The sequence below is a fragment of the Rosa rugosa genome, chromosome 1 (assembly GCF_958449725.1).
Source record: "Rosa rugosa chromosome 1, drRosRugo1.1, whole genome shotgun sequence".
Lineage (NCBI taxonomy): Eukaryota > Viridiplantae > Streptophyta > Magnoliopsida > Rosales > Rosaceae > Rosa > Rosa rugosa.
This window is the reverse complement of record NC_084820.1, coordinates 41,184,223-41,201,206: the sequence shown is the minus strand read 5'-3', so window position 1 is coordinate 41,201,206 and position 16,984 is coordinate 41,184,223. Positions and strand designations below refer to the sequence as shown.

The following is a 16,984-nucleotide window of genomic DNA, read 5'->3' as shown; positions in this document are numbered from 1 at the left end:
GTGTTAAGTGTATTTGCTATTCCCCCCAAAATTTGCTTCGCTCGGGTATTTATAGGCTCGCTCAAGCGGATATTCCGACTGGTGCGCGTAATGGCGCACTTGTTCTGCAAGTAACGCAAGCATGGATCCACGACACCACGACTCGTGGAAAAATGATTCCGCTTACTACGAATTCGGATAAGCTGATTTTGCCCGTTGACCCATTCTGCCCATTATGGATTCACCTTGAGAAGAACATATCCCGTTCAAGTCTTTCCTTGAACAAGTTTCTCCCTGATTCAATCTCTCCTTGAACTCATTTCTCCTTGAAAGGTCCCACCATAACTGAATCTCTCCTTGAGCTAATCCTTCCTTGAGGGAATCCGCCGCAACCTAATCTCTCCTTGAGCTAATCCTTCCTTAAGGGATTCCGCCGTAACCGAATCCTTCCTTGAGCTAATTCCTCCTTGAGGGATTCCACTGTAACCGAATCCCTCCTTGAGATGATTTCGCCATAACCAATCTCTCGCGGCGGGATATTACTTCCTTAACTAGATATTTCTTCTCTTAATGAGATACGCGTCCTTGCCCCTACTCTCGAAATTTTCACCCCCACAATGTCCCCTTTTTTTCTTTCCAAGCTAGCCACGAGCGGGGAAGAAAAAAAAGATCTTTGAAGACTCGCCGCTGATTCTTCCGGTTTTAATGTTCCCAAGGTGTTGCCTGAAGGGAATATTATTTTCTAAGGCGAGATGCTCTTGTTTGCAATTCGGAAGCTTAATGTTCATTCACTACGCTTCCCCTTTCTTTCACGAATTTAATATTTCCATGAATCTTCCTTCTCCACACTTCCCGATCCTGCACTTTATTTACTCATTTTTATTATTCTTCTTTTTTTATATTATTTTTTTCTATCATTAGTTTCTTTCTCTCTTTTTTTAAAGCCGTAATCGTTCATACTCATTCTCCTCTTCTCTTATTCAATCATATTCGTTTCCCAGCGATAGAAGCGCCGTGCTCAAACCCACACGTTTGGATGAGAAAATTATAAAATCCGTAGGAATTTATAAATGATGGAATCTTTAACTCCATCAATCTAAAATTCCATTAATTGCAATTTCTATTGTTTGGTTGCATCTATTTAGGATTTGAAATGTGTAATAAATTAAGAAAGTTTAAAACAAATAAAAAGATAAAATAGAAAAAAGTCTTGTTTTGGAAATAAAAATTGAATACTGCAAAGGAATTCGTAAATGACACATGTTTTGGTGAAAATTGAAGTGAGGAATTTAAATAACGAATTCCTTCGTTTTTTTCCACTGAGAAATTTAAAATTTCCAATATGATAATGCCAAACGAGAGAATTGGCTTTTAGGAATTATGAAATCCTCACTTTCAATTAAATTCCATCATTTTTTCTCTCATCCAAACACACTTTAAAAGAACTCGAAATGCAATTGAATACAAAGAGGAAGGAAATGGCGGTGCAATCCACGACTAACTGACGCTATTGCCCCTCCTTCTTCCCGAATCAACCATCAAAGCACGAGAAAGTCTCTCCCTTGTATTGTTGGTTCACTGCTATCTTCCTCTCTGTCTCCCAGATCTGCAGATACCGACTAGCTCCTTGCTGAGGTAAACCCTTCAAGCCTCCAATTCAGGTTCTTAGTTCTTTCCCTACCCAGATTCTTTCTTCCTTCGCTTTGCTATGTTCTGATAGAACAAACCTCGATAAGGACTGAAACTTTTCCAGATTTGGTGATTCCGTTTCCCTATGCTTTTGCTTATTTTAAAATTTCTTATTATTGCTATTTTGTATGCGCCCAATCGAATGACCTCTTAAGTTTGGATGTGGAAGTGGTTTGGATGTGGTGCGAACCTATGAATTTGATTTTACGGTTTGAATAAAGATGAGTAGGATTTCGATTCTGTTTAGAATGAATATCTTCTAGTCTGGGAATTGGCTCTCGCAGAACTTAATTCAAATTCTAAAATTTGCATACATTCTTTGTGAGATTACTAGAATTTTTTTTATTTTTATTAAACAATTGTGCGTTTGACTTAACTTTAGTGTTTACCGAGGAACTAAATAACAGGGCACCAAAACTATTCTAATTAATTGCCTAGTATATCATCATTTCTCATAAAAGCTTCTTTTTCTCATATTCAGCCTGGCCCCAGCGTGTGCTCCCTGTGAAGAATTGAAGCTCTTCTTCCTCACTCCTAAATCATTCTCGCCAGCCGACTGTCGATGCTGCTTCGACGACAATCACACTCTTTGTCGGGTAAACGCTAACTTTTCTCATTTTGTCCCGCTTCCAATATATATTTCTTGCGTTTTGGTGTTGTTTGTTCATTGCCTTTGATTTCCCGGGCAACCCTCTTCATTTCCCTACAATATTTAGTTTCTCCCTCGCTCTCAGTAGTTATGTCAAAGGAGACGAAGCCCACGAAGATTGGTCCATCAGTGGACTTCGGGGAGGAGGAAGTTGAAAACGACCTACTTATTTGGACGCCAAAGGAATTTCAGATCCAAAGGGTGTGGGTCAATATTGTGGACTCGGATCGAGTATCGATCTGCGCCGTTCCTAAGGGGGCCAATATTTTCACGGGTGAGAATATCCTGGATAATGCCCTCGTGATTTCGTCCCACCACCTGCAATTTTTGAGGTTCCCCTTCCACCCTCTATTTCAAATCATATGGCGTGTGTTGCGTTTGCATCCGATGCAACTCAACCCGAATTCATACATGCTCCTTTCTGGCCTATTGGTTATGGGGAAGGGATGGGAAGCTTCGCTTGGTCTTGGCGATTTCTTTTATTTTCACCGCTCAGCCCATATTGCCGAGATGACTTTATATTTAAACTTTGCGTCACGCCCGCTCAGAAAAGTTTTTGACGAGAGGGCGAGTAATTTTTCTAACTGGAAGACTGAACCACTTATGGTTCTTCGTGATTGGTCCGCACCAGAAGTTCCAGCTTTGATTCCTAAGGCTTTCTCCGAACACGCTGGTATGTTCTCCTTTCTTTTTTAATGCTATTCTCTCTACATTTTACTTAGCAATTTCTTTAACATTATCATTTCTAACTTAGTTTTTGTTTTTAGTTACTTTTGAGTCTATAAATGGAAGGCAAGGAGTTATATGCACTGAAATGGAAAGAAATGGAGAAATGAAGTTTTCCCAATTCTAATAGGAAAAGGAATCCCAGTTGAAGTAGGATTCCTAAGTCAATTAGGAGTGAGCTTGGAAAAATGATGTTCGAAAATGAGAAATGATTGAGTCCCAATTGCACTAGGAAACCTGATTGCATTAGGAGTCCTGATGAGACTAGGATACCTAGGAAGGCTAGGAGATGTTGTGGCTTCAAGATTACTCAAGATTGTTCAAGAATATTCTAGAATGTCAAAGTTTGGGTCACAAATAAAGATGAGCTTCGAAATGTCCAAGTGGAGAAGCCTGGCCCAAATATTGAAGCATGTGACTTGCTTGTGAGTCTCTAGAATCATCCATGACATACGTCTTGGAGGAATCCTAATCCCATAATGCTTTGTTGTTCTCGTGATAATTACAAGAAAATACTAGAAGATTTCGGCAAAGGCATAAAAAGGGAGAGTTGTGGAGAATATGTATTTCGTGTGAATTATGGAAAAGAAAATAAAGAGAATAAATATTGATTTAGGTTTCCTGATTATATACAAGTTCAATGAAGACTAAATTGAGGGAAGATGCATGGTAATTTCGGCAAAGAAGATATTCATGAAGATTCAAGATTGTTCTATACTTCTCATCCAATATTTTGATTGGTTGAATGATATCAGTGAAGTAGAGAATATCTAGGATATCCTGCTAGCATACCTTGCACTATATATTGGAGGTTTGTGAAGACGTTTTTCACCACAAAATTCAGAATCAAGAATCCACAAACTCGTCCCCTTTTCCTCTCAATATTTTAGTAACTTCATCATTCTTTAAAGTTCAAGACCGTGAAGCATCTCCATCTCCATTCAAGCATCCTTGCCGTGACTATCATCCTCTCCACCACAATTGAAGCTTCTTACGTTCTTGATCGAAGAATTCAAAAGTGTAACTATGAACACTTTTTTATGTTTTCGGTTTTGGTTTCTTTGTAAAACTAACTTCGAATTTGGTTTTGGTTTTAATGAATATCATTTGTGATTTCATGATTGGATGAAGTATTGATTTTAGATATGTAGTTTTCGAAAACTATTAAGCATATTTTAGGTTTTAGGTTCTTAAAGTGATAAATTGCGATTTCTTATGTGTTATGCATGTTTGTTGGTTTTGTGCTTCAGTCCCATCGTTTATGTGTTAATTGATCTTAGAATGTTCTTTGATCGATGAGCATGTAATTGAATTCATATTAAGATGTGCTAGCATTTTAGGTCTTAAGAATTAAAGTGAAAAACCTATAATTCCTTAGGCAAATCAACAATGAGTCTTGCATGCTTGATTAGCGTTCTAACTTGTGTACTTGGCTTGAATTTATATCAAACTTCCATATGTGCTTAATGCGTTGATTGTGTTCTTGTTAATAATAACCACAAGTAATTGCATGCTTAATATGGTTAACTATGAGGCGTTCATCTAGTTAATTTAATTAAGAGAACTAAAAATGACTTTGTATGCGTTCATCTTTGTTCTTAATCGATTCCTTGCTATAACATGTTTTGATTCTTGATTGATGCTTTGAAACCTTGCGAACGTGTTAGTCGTAGTTAACTCTGTCTACTTTCATTCCATTCATATAATTCTACGTACCTTGATTCTATGTTTTGATGCGTCACATGCACATAATTAGTTGTTAATTTAGAAAATTAAGTCCTAAAATCCCTTTTCTTGTACAAAATCCTAAATATTGTCTATATAATTTGTTTTGTTTTATCTAACGTTTTATTTTCATGAATTAATAAATTCCTAATCCCGAGTTGAGAACGACCCATACTTATTCTTACTACATTAATAAGGTTTTAAATTGAGCACAAACTTTTGTGCAAGTGAACTCTCTTTTTAGTGAGTCCCGCATTAGGTGGTTAAAGGATCATGTGTTGTCTCGAGTGTGGAACGCCGCTCAATTCGCTTCCAAAGCCGACCTCGACGACATTTCTCACCCTCGAACAGGAACAATTTATTCCTCGTTCTTTCAAGTATTAGGGGATGTTCTTTCTGGAGAGGAGTTGTTTTGCCGCGTCATTGAATTGGAGAGTAAATTTATAGTCTCTAAACACACTCCTGTCTTGTTTGCAGAAAGATTCATGACTAAAGATCTCGTTAAGAGAGAGAGGAAGAAGGAAAAAAACCTTACTGATTGTAAGCATAAGGCAAGTTGGGCCACAAGGCCCCACGAACTCAGATGAGAAAGCTTATCGTGATCAACGGTATTCAGGGCCAAGGATTGTGCCACGGCCAAGCACGCTTCTTTGTCAAAGGCAATTGGGCCCCCCTCGAACACGTATGAGCCATCATCTCTGCAGAAAGATAGTTGCAAACGAGGTTTCAAGGATAATGGTGAACTGATTGGGTGAGCGACGAGGTTAGCGCTTGGAAGAGAAACTGCTAGAGGATCGCTGGTTGACTTGCACGACGAATGTAGGGGATCAAGCCGAGGGGGCGGAAAGGGCCCTCGGGGGTTCTTTGTCACCTCGGGGGTCAGCTCCAATAGTTTCAGAATCGGCTTGAGTTGTTTCGACAACAACGGAGACACTTTCTGTTTTTTGGTTTTCCTCCCTTGCGGTGCAGGAGCCTTCACTTTCCCGATGTCCATTCCACCTTCCACGGATTTCTCCGACTCTTCAACGAGATCTTCAGTCTTAAAGCTTTCTCCAATAAAGGTAGAAGTGTGTTAAGAGACTATAAATTTACTCTCCAATTCAATGACGTGGCGAAACAACTCCTCTCCAGAAAGATCATCCCCCAACACTTGAAAGAACGAGGAATAAATTGCCCCTGTTCGAGGGTGAGAAATGTCGTCGAGGTCGGCTTTGGAAGCGAATTGAGCGGCGTTCCACACTCGAGACAACACATGATCCTTTAACCACCTAATGCGGGCACGTACGCTGCATGGGCAAATAAGTGACGTTAAGGAATGTTGTATGAAAGGTAGTGGCAAAATAAAATAAAAGAACGAAAAGAGAACATACCTGCGCGTTCGGAGAAGGCCTTAGGAATCGAAGCTGGAACTTCTGGAACTTCAGACGAGGGGCCCCTTGACATAAAGATGCTTTAACTTGGTTAGCTTTCTCATTGCCTCTTCATCGACATTATGACACGCTAAAAGCAAGCGCGCAATTTAATCCTGTAAAATGTCATCGTTAGTATATGGTAAATAGGGATCGTTCTAGCCGGGGATTGAGGATACACCTGTAATTGTAAAAATAAATAAATAATTAATAAAAAGTATAAAATATTATTTACAAAAATAAAACAAAGAATAAAAATATATACAAGTAAATACAAATAAGGGGGTTTAGGATTATAAAATTGAAAATTAAAATAAAATAAAGAAAATCTAAAAACACATATACAAGGGTGGAACGCAAGGAACAAAGATCAAAACCGCATCCATATGAATGAAATCCAATCACAAATCTTATAGTTGATTATCTATGTCATGAGAAAGAAGTTGACAATGTGAAACGTTAATAAGCAAACGATTTCCCATATTTTACTTTCCTTGAATATTTAATCTAAGTGAAAGCACCTAAATTAAACCTATATATTGAACGTGCAATCATAGTCTAGAAAGCTAGCTAATGAAGAACACATTCAATGCATGAAGAACAAAGAAATGATGTCAACCAAAGTGCACAACCTAGTATGAGAAAGCTCATCTATTTGCAATCCTCCTTAATTGATTTCGACAATTGTACAAAGCCTTTACTACTTATGATTTAGGTTCACAAAGCTTGTAGAGTCCTCCAAACTTAGAGTTTGTTGAGAAGAAAACGATCGACCACATACATCGTTGTTTCGATCTAATCCAACACGCCTCTTGGAATCGGATTTTCTCAGAAGCGACTACGCTCAGAAAATCCCTAGCTAATTTCTTGGAAGCGACTACGCTCAGAAATTTAATAGTTTTTCGTGGTAGCCTTTTTCGCTCCGAAACTAACCCTAATCTTGTGTTGTTTTTCAGGATGACTTACCTGAACAAGTTGAACTTTGTTCCACTAGAGACAACTGGCGCAGGATACCATAGGTGGGTCCGAGATGTGCGCCAACATCTTAAGGCTGATGGACCTCTGGAAACCATCCAAGAGCCTAGTCAGAACGTGCTCTCTATAGAGCAAGCTCGTGCTTTCGAAGCAAATAAAGCTAAGGCCATAATTCTCATGACAAGACACATGAATGACGCGCTCCAAAGTGAATACCTCAATGAGGAAGACCCAAGAAAGCTATGGGTAGAACTTGAGCAGCGATTTGGCAAAGTTCGTGACTCCCTGCTTCCTGATTTAGAAGTGCGATGGCATAGCCTCCGCTTTTGTGATTTCAAGTCTGTGCTTGATTATAACTCGAAAGCTCTTCGTATCAAGTCTCTGATGGAGTTTTGTGGCCAAGCCATAACTGATACGATGTTGATCGAGAAGACTCTCTCTACCTTCCCCGTCTCTGCCCTGATGATTTCAAAGAATTATCGGATTGATGTGAAAGCAGGACGTATCACAAGGTTTCATGAGCTCATTGGCGCCATGAACGTAGCTGAAAAGCACGACAACATACTTGTGAAGAACTATAACTCTAGACCCGTGGGAACCAAGTCAATTCCGGAGTCTAACTATAGTCGCGCCCCCAAGGGAGGACGCAAGGAGCGAAACCCTAAGAGTAGGGACAATTCTGGACGTTCTGGTCCATATTCTCGCCCTAACGAGGAAGGAAATCGCCCAGAGAGGCGTGCACGGAACCGTGGAGGTCAACGTGTGAAGAGAGAGAGAGGCGGAGCCTCCGACCATGATGGTAACGCCACCAAGAGCAATGGTCGTCCAAATCGCGCCCCAAAGGCGCCTCGATCAAGGGAGCCTGACCATAATGATGTTTGTTTTCGATGTGGATCAACTGAACATTGGGCCAAAGCATGTAAAGCACCCCAGAATGTTGCAAACGCATACAAGACGTATCGTGAAGCAAGGGAAGCAAATTACATGGAACAAGAAGATCAAGATGGCGATCTCGATCTAAGGGTGGAAGACTACATGGATCAAGACCCAGAAACTGGCGATTTTGATTAAATCTTTTTATTTTCCAAGAGATGTAGGCAATTGCCATATTACTTTTGTAGTAGATGCCAATAATATTAGTCTTTCTTCAAAGTAGGCGTACTCAATGTAAGTGTGATGTCTAGGAAGGTTTTGAGATAAGTGGTACTTAAGCGAGCTTTGCTCCACCGACATCTCTCTACTCACCTGGTCACATTTACATTGGAATTACCGAAAGGAGTTAGACGACTACCATTGTTTTGCATTAACTAGTTTATTGGATTAGATTTTCTTTGATCAAAGAAACAATGATGTACTCCGTTGGCTTATGAATAAAATTTCGAGTTCTTTTCATTATGACTCAATTTTGATTCTGAGCATATTACTTTGTGACTACGATGGCTGGGCCATCAATATTAATTCAAGGACATGGAATAGCCCAAGTTCTCATTGCCAAATGGCACCTTGATTACTGTCACAGAAACTCTCTATGCTCTTAGGGAAAATTCCCCTATGAATAGCCAACGGATTCCATGCGAAAACGCATGTAGAGAACGGAGATGAGTTCCTTTGCAATACCTCTAACGATTGAGAACAAAGGCGCATCTTAGAGAAGTTTATGTGTCTCTCTAGTGGACTCTATGTCACTATTCGAGCTATTAAATCCAATAAAGTTATGAGAGAATATCTTTTGGATTTAGACACATATTGGCTTTGTCACGACAGGATAGGTCATCCTAGTCATGATATGATGATCCGTCTACTAAAGACTTCACACGGACATCCATCCTTTTGAGCAAAACGAAGCAAGAATCTGATGACGCCATAAAAGGCGCCAACCATGAGCATAACGCCATGGTTGTTCCTCCTAGTGGCCATGACGCCATACATGCTAATTTCCATGGCTCCAACACCATGATAGGAGATGTAGTCACAAATTTTGCTTCTAATAGCGCTACAGACGCTCAGGCCCAACCAAAATCCTCATTGGTTGCTTCTAAGGCCTCTCACTCATTTTGCAAAGCCAGTTCCTTCGGGAAATTAGGACTGAGACCGTCCTACGCAAAGGATATGAAAATACTCATTCTGTTCTTACATCAAATCCATGGGGATTCTATGGACTGATTCAACCAACTTGGGGACGTTTAAATATCTCATGATGTTGGTTGACACGCAAACACGCTGGTCACGTGTTGTGCCATTGTCCACTTGTAATGCTGCTTATGCTACACTCCTAGCACATATCATATGACAACGGGCCCACTCCCCGAATCATCATATTCAGTCAATTGGATTTGACTATGCTGGAGAGTTTACATCAAAGACTTTCGATGGTTATTGCATTGGGACTGATGTTGGACATCATATTCCCATGTACACACCCAATTGGCCTCGCGGAAACGACTACAATGATAGTCCAGACATTGGTAATGCACACCACTCTCCTAATATCCGCTTGAGGTGATGCAATATCGCATGCAGCTATGCTAATTCGTCTACAACCTACCGCCACTCAATGTACCTCTGCGTTACAGCTAGTGACTGGGTACAAGTATTTTGTACTTACGCACATTTGAGTGAGCCATTTATGTGCCCATTGCGCCGCCACAGCGCACTATGATAGGTCCTTACAGACGAATGGGCAACTCAGTTGGATTTGAGACTCCAACAATCGTCCGCCACTTAATGCCCTTGCAAGGCGATCTCCTTACTGCTAGATTTGCGGATGTCACTTTGATGAAACAGTCTTCCCTTCGTTAGGGGGAGATAAGAACACAGATGTTCAGCAGGAACGACAGGAATTGTCGTGGTCTGTCCCCACTATGTCTCATCTTGATCCTTATTAAAGTGACGAGATCACACAAATATGCTGCAAACATGCCTGCAAGGAAGGACGTCCCTACGAGTGGACGTAGCGCCACCCTACACGGAGGTAGGCATGGCACCAACACCAAAAAGAGTGGCACTCTGGCGTTACAGGCCATGGCCCCAGCTAGGATGCGTGGGAGGCCCGTGGGTTCGAAGGATACCTTGGCACAAACCAATCATTGGATCATCGACACTCAAAATCCGTCTCATGAGTATCTTCCGGGTTATGGTTATCGTTGGGGAACGCCTCAACGCCAGAACCTATTCCTGAGAATATAGAGCTCTATGAAACTTACACTAGTGTACATGAGACGTGGGATAGAAACTCCATCATAATTGATGATGTAGTTGGGCATTTCGTTGCGCATGAGTTTGTTGAGTCTGATGATATCGAACCACGCTCTGTTGATGAATGAATGCCAACGTAGAGAAATTTGGCCTAAATGGAAAGATGCGATCCAGGTTAAGATGGATTCTCTAATGAAGAGGAAGGTTTTCGAGCTAGTGATGCCAACACCTCCTAATATAAAACCTATTGACTAATGGGTCTTCGTTAGAAAGCGTGATGAGAAAAAAGAGATGGCAATCTCGCCTTATGGCGCAAGGCTTCTCACAAAACGCCCTGGAATCGACTACGATGAGACATATTCTCTCGTAATGGATGTCATTGCACTCCACTACCTTGTCAGTTTGGTAGTTTCTGAATAACTGAACATGCAGCTTACAAATGTGGTCACTACGTATCTCTATGGGGATCTAGATACAGAATATACATGAAGGTTCATGGTGAACTTCATCTACCCAAGTCAAGTGGCTCTAGACCACGGAGCGCGTTTACAATAAGATTGAAACACTCACTAAAGTGACTACTTGATTGGGAAGGGATATGCCCACGCGTTTCCATAACAAGTTTCAAATTCTATCGCGGTTCATGTTGGACATGATCTTCATTAGAAGCCCTTAAAGAGTTAAGGGAAACCGCTGAACACTTGAAATCCGAGTTTGAGATGAAGGATTTTGGGAGAACACGATTATGTCTCGGTTTGAAACTTGAGCATCGTGTTGATAGATGCTTAGGCATTTTGACAAGGTCAAACCTTCAAGCACCCCCATGATCGTCCGTAGTCTTGATCCTGAAAATGATCCTCTTTGTCCGAAGGATGATGACGAAGATGTGCTAGAGGCGGAAGTGCCCTACATAAGTACAATAGGCGCATTATTGTACTTAGCTAAATGCACAAGACCAGACATCTCGTTTACAATGAACTTGTTAGCTAGATACAGCTCTGCGCCAACGCGACGCCATTGGATTGGTGTAAAAGATATCTTTCGATACTTGAGATGTACGATTGATATGAGCTTGTTCTATCCCTACAGAAAGATGATGGATTTGGACCCATCACACACCAGGAATGCCGCCAACGCTGGCCTGCATCCTCTATCCCCATCCCAAAACAATAAGTGTTTTGGAAGGTTTTGCTGATGTTGGGTATCTCTCTGACCCACACAAAGGTCATTCCCAAACTGGTTAAGTGTTCACCATGGGTAAAGACCATGATATCTTGTAGGTCTACAGAACAGAACCTAGTCGCTATATCTTCGAACAATGCAGAGATTAATGCTCTTCACAAAGTGGTTCGTGAATGTATATGGATTGGATCCATAATTACGCATGTTCGAACAATTGTGGTTTGAAGTCTACCACAGATGAGCCTACAAGCATTTAGGATAATGCTGCTTGTTTTGAACAAATGAGGCAAGGCTACATCAAAAGCGACAACACCAAGCATAATCAGCAACAACAGACTTTCCTCGAGATCAAAGTGAACTAGGTTCGATCTGAGGACAGTGTGGCAGACTTGCTCACTAAGTCATTGACTAAATTCCACTTTCGAGAGACATGTTGGTAGCATCGTTTGCAGAAGTTACCCAAACTCCCATGACCGTAGTCATCAGGGGGAGATGCAGACATTAGGGGGAGATGTCTACATGTATGGTCTCGAAACGTGAAGGGTGTGTTGTGCTCTTTTTCTCCTTCGACCGAGGTTATTTTTGTCCCACTGGGTTTTTGTTACTCGGCAAGGTTTTTAACGAGGCAACGAGAGAAGCACCGCGTTTGGACAACACAAGAGGGAGTGTTTAAGGATATCTCTATTTGTGTTTGGCCCAAACTCTAGGTTACTTGACCTAGTGGTAATAGGGTTGAATTAGAAGGATCTAGATTCCTATTCAATGTACGATTACTTTCCTTGTATGATTGAGATTCTATGCATTGTAATCCTAGGCCCCTATTATCAATGAGAACAGACAGCGATTCTCTCTCAATTACCGTTTCTCTAAAACAAAAAGATGAATTTGCCCTTGCTTTTTGTTTTTTTTTTTTCCACAATTTCAAGGCTGCCATTGGTATATGAATGAGAAATGTCGATCGCTGGCACCTCCGTGTTTAGGCAATAGAAGACACCACAGTGCTGGAATAGAAAGGACAAGAGAAGGAATTGGTCTGCGTTTGGTTTGGACAATACCCAATTCGTCGTTTTTGTGGGTTTGGGAAGGATTTTGATCCCGGGTTGTCAGTATTGAGTAACAGTCATACCATACGATGAGAAATGAAGATTTACAAGCGGCAGCATGGAAGGTCAGTAAGTTGAAGCAGAGCTGTTAGTGGTAGTAGCAAAGTTCATGTTGTCAGTATTGGTGGGTGGGTTTCTGGTGTTGTTCTTATATCTCTATGATAAACTGATATTGAGGCCTAAAAAGCTAAGATAAAAGCTCCAAAAGCAAGGAATTCGAGGGTTTATTGATTGTTTCATGCTCCGTTGCTCTTAGAACATTTAATGTGTAATTTTAAATGAAAGGAATTGGAATTCGTAGATTGAAATCTATGTGAGATATAGAGTTACAACCTGCACTCTGTGTTTGTGAAAATGCCCAACTGAAAAACACCAAAATGGGTCTTCATCGTTTTGGTTTTAATAAGCATAGGTCGAGTTCTGTACCCTATTCATAAAGTCGTTTGCTTGCTTTCGTTTTGTTGTTCTAATCTTGCTGCAATTATTTGCTCAGGTTACAATGATGATGGTGTCAAGGTATTTTCAGGCGAACACTGGTTGCTGCAACCAAATCAGAACCTTCTGGTGTTGCTTCTATGGCTAAGATGACGGCTCACAACCCATTTGAGGAGTTCTTTGAAGCAGGTAGGAAGCCTGATGAAGAAAAGCCAGTTGTATATGGTACATGCTTTTTGTTTCCATTGTTTTCTGTTGTTCAGTGCATGTATGAATTTTGGGTATTGGATTTTATACTTAGCGAGGATCAATTGAAGAAATTTAAAGTGCAAGGCAGAGGTTAATTAGTTTTGCTTTTCAAATAGTGTGTGGATGCAGACCTTTTGATGACTCACATTAGGATTGAAAATAACATCATTTCAATTATATACTTTTGGTGACTAAAAAGAATCTCAATACTGTAAGGTTCGTAGTATCCGGAATTATAATTTCACTCTTTTGGTCGCAAGATGATCTAGATATTGCAAGGTTGGTAGTATGCATTTCGCTGACTGCAGATTTTTATTGTGGTCAGTAGAATCTAGAATCAGAGCTATAAAGAGTGATGGTATATCATGTGGGTGTCAAGTAGTCTTCTGTCGCTATTTTAGTTCTTTTGATATTTAGTTATAACCATTAGACCAATTAGAGCTTAAATGCATTTGAAAGATCAATTTTTTTATTAGTTCTAACTTCCAAGGGAATCAAAGTTACCATTAGACCAATTAGAGCTTAAATGCATTTGAAAGATCAATTTTTCTATTAGTTCTAACTTCCATGGGAATCAAAGTTACCATTAGACCAATTAGAGCTTAAATGCATTTGAAAGACCAATTTTTCTATTAGTTCTAACTTCCAAGGGAATCAAAGTTGCAATAGAAATGATGGTCAAGTGTCGAATGTTGTGATTATTATATAAATGCTATATGGGTTTATCAAAGTCAGAAGATACCCAAGATACGGAACTTGGTTGCAGTGATACTAGGGATTACACTCTGTATTTGTGGGTGATCTGCATTCTTAATTGAACTTAATAACTGGCTTTATGAAATTTGGTCTTTCTAAAGAATGAGAAATTTTATTTGCGATTATCCAACGCATTTTGCATAATTTTAACTTATAAAATTGATTCTCTGATGTCACGTTGTTCAATGCATCACTCTTTGATGCATTTATGTATTGCTTTAGTGATAGATATTTAAGCCACTTCTATTTTTGATGCTTCAATTGTTATTAGGTCTAAGTTGGAAGACATCAAAAAGTGCGTCTGAAGTTTTGGAATGATCTCAATGAGCTATGGTTTGTTTTTGTTCTTGCTTTGTATTGATGAGGTCTTACTTGGGACAATTATGCTGAAAAAACAACAAGAGTGAATGTATAGTCATCACTGCATGACTATATTATGTATACCTTTTAAAGCATGCATGCTATTGATTATGCAAGTCACCATAATAGTTATTCATAATAATTCCATAGCGAAGGAAGATGCACACATTTGATAAGAAACTTATGCAACAGAAAGCAAATTAACATCAAATAGATTCCTCTTCAGAATCTAATTTGGATTGCTTATGTATATATATATTTTTTTGTCTAATTGTATGTAGATTTGGATCCCCCGATGACATGCCGGACCCAATTTGTTATCTCAAGCAACCCAGAAATAGCTGGTATTGTCCCAGAACCAGACATTGACAGAATCATTTAAAGGTATGATGTTTGATAATAGTCAATTTGGTAATAACCACAAAGGGGACTTCAGTTTCTCTAATTTTACCAGTGCCTTTGCTTTTTGGTATGAATAAGCCTTTTCCTCTTATCAAAATGTTGATATCTTTATTTCACAGAGTGAATGATTTTTCAGCTTCTTAAAAATTTGCCGTATCTTAACTCTTTCCCTCCTGCTCGATTATAGCTTTATAGTGCTAATTTTTCATTTTCTTTCATATCTGTCTCTTTCTAACTCAATGAATTGTAGTGATTGTTTGATTATAACAGTAGTGACAATGAAGATTGTGTGTTTTGGTAAATGGAGCTATTAATTCCTTCATTGCTAAGGCTTATGATCTCATCATTTACATATTAACTTTTTTGTGTGTGAACAATTCTGTTTATGTTTTTTTTTGTAATGGATGATGACCAAGTCAATGGATTTATATGGACCATTGAGGATGGAATTAAGAAAGCTGAAAATGGAATTCTGTTGGCATTTTCTATGGCAATGCTTTAAAGCCTTTTGCTTTGTCTTCTGAGGAAAAGAACTCGGCTTTTGCCTTCTCTTTAATTCTTTGGTAGGTTTCTTGATAATGTTCCCATTCTAGCTTTCTTGATATTTTTAAGTTTTCAAGCTAATTTTTGGCATAACTTTTGACCCCTTTCTGTATCAAAGTTGTGTGGCCTTTTCCATTTGCTATAGGATAGGTAAATGTGGAAGTTGATCTTTAGGGAAATTTGAAGAGACATCTTCTAAAAATGAGCAGAGTAAGTTTTACATGTGAGTAAACATGATTGATTCTTCAAGTGTTTCCAGGGACGTGCCTCACACCCTAATCTAAATAGCTTTCAGTTCTTAGTGAATTGAGGATTTAAAATTAGGAACTCTACATTTGCTACGTGTTTTCCGTGTTAGAAAACCTTAGAACAGTGAATGAAATTTGTTTTGCTAGCTATTTACATTAGAGATCTTTGAAAGGATGATATGTATGTGTTATGCATCAAATTAGTTATCTTCTTTAATCTGTAGGCATTAGAACGTAACTTATAACCTTAGCTCATTACAATAATACATTTGTTATTGCCTATCTATTGCAGGTGAAGAATTGCTGTTATCCCATCGGAAAGACTGAAAATTTTGTTCCAGGTAGTTCTTTCAAGCTATACCTTATCCAAGTTTTTGATCTTCCTGAATTCACATTTCTGTTTAAAAATACAACCTCCCATACTAACCAACATTCCATCTATTCTTCAATGCTTCAATATACAAGTGCACAAGGCAAGAGCACACCAAAATTGCCGCAGATGCATGCCAAACAAGATTAAAGGCCAAAACTCCAATGACATCTACTTTTTGCTCACTACATGGAATCCTCTGAACTACAATGACATGAACCATTTTTTGAAAAGCTAATGGCTTTACACTTTTGAACAATGTCAGTCAGCAACCAGTGAAGCCATGAAAATCCTTTTTGCTCCCTGCATGGCAATATTTTGTAATGAAATCAGACTAATCATTTTTTGATAAACCAATGGTTTATACATATGATGCATGTAAAAGGCATCTCCCAGACCTAGGGTAAAACAATGTATTCTATTATTGAATGAATGCCCCTTTCATATAAACTTTGTTTGAACTAATTGTCCATAATCTTAACATAACAAATTTGCCCCGCAGCATCACGCGGGGGCTTTTCTTAGTAGGTATAGCAAATTATCACTTGTGAAACTTAGGCTCTGGTAGGGATTATGGCTTAGAATTTTCTCTTGTAGACCAAAACTGTAGACAATATTTGTATGGCCATTAAGTGCAAGTTTGAGATTGTTGTGACTTTAAAAAAAAAAAATTGCTGCTGCTGTGTTGTGAAAATAATCAGCTGTGAATTAAATCAGTTTTGTGTTTGGTAAATAATATTTTTAAAAGTGTTGTTAGTACATAAAACAACTTCAGAGCGTGTTTTGATCCACAACAGCTTCTAAAAGCAACCTCTGGGCTGCTTCTAAAATCTGTTGCCAGTGACCTATAATTTTTAATTAAAACTGTTTTTTATTTATTTACCAAACACAATAAAATCTAAAATTTTAAACAAAAACTGATTTTTTTAAGAGCGAAGCAATTCCAAACGGGGCCTAAGAGTTTCTTAATTTTAATTCATATGTTGTGT

At 39.1% G+C, this 16,984-nt stretch overlaps 1 protein-coding gene and 1 long non-coding RNA gene across 5 annotated transcripts; both read left to right on the top strand.

Annotated features, from left to right (window-relative positions):
* Nucleotides 1-289: 289 nt before the first annotated feature.
* Nucleotides 290-4,159, top strand: LOC133737550 (uncharacterized). 2 transcript variants are annotated; one of them, XM_062165084.1, is made up of 4 exons: nucleotides 290-1,614; nucleotides 2,150-2,264; nucleotides 2,406-2,990; nucleotides 3,085-4,159. In XM_062165084.1, the coding sequence occupies exons 2-4, from the start codon at nucleotides 2,231-2,233 to the stop codon at nucleotides 3,168-3,170; spliced, it is 705 nt and encodes a 234-aa protein (XP_062021068.1). In that variant the 5' UTR covers nucleotides 290-1,614; nucleotides 2,150-2,230; the 3' UTR covers nucleotides 3,171-4,159. The 2 variants fall into 2 exon arrangements, with proteins under 2 accessions (XP_062021068.1, XP_062021064.1); XM_062165080.1 differs by having other exon boundaries at nucleotides 2,403-2,990.
* An 8,324-nt stretch (nucleotides 4,160-12,483) lies between these two features.
* LOC133737539 (uncharacterized) lies at nucleotides 12,484-16,439 on the top strand. 3 transcript variants are annotated; one of them, XR_009859868.1, is made up of 6 exons: nucleotides 12,484-12,697; nucleotides 13,126-13,256; nucleotides 14,344-14,405; nucleotides 14,714-14,816; nucleotides 15,918-15,966; nucleotides 16,091-16,439. It is a non-coding gene; the product is annotated as an uncharacterized LOC133737539 (long non-coding RNA). The 3 variants fall into 3 exon arrangements; XR_009859866.1 differs by lacking the exon at nucleotides 14,344-14,405; XR_009859867.1 differs by lacking the exon at nucleotides 14,344-14,405 and having other exon boundaries at nucleotides 13,126-13,292.
* The last annotated feature ends 545 nt before the right edge of the window (nucleotides 16,440-16,984 follow it).

What these genes read in the sequence shown, in the direction of transcription:
- LOC133737550 (XM_062165080.1), top strand. Translation starts at nt 2,231, where the DNA reads ATGCTGCTTCGACGACAATCACACTCTTTGTCGG. An exon ending in ACAATCACACTCTTTGTCGG is followed by an intron (nt 2,265 to 2,402) that starts GTAAACGCTAAC and finishes CCTCGCTCTCAG; the next exon opens with TAGTTATGTCAAAGGAGACG. An exon ending in GGCTTTCTCCGAACACGCTG is followed by an intron (nt 2,991 to 3,084) that starts GTATGTTCTCCT and finishes TTTTGTTTTTAG; the next exon opens with TTACTTTTGAGTCTATAAAT.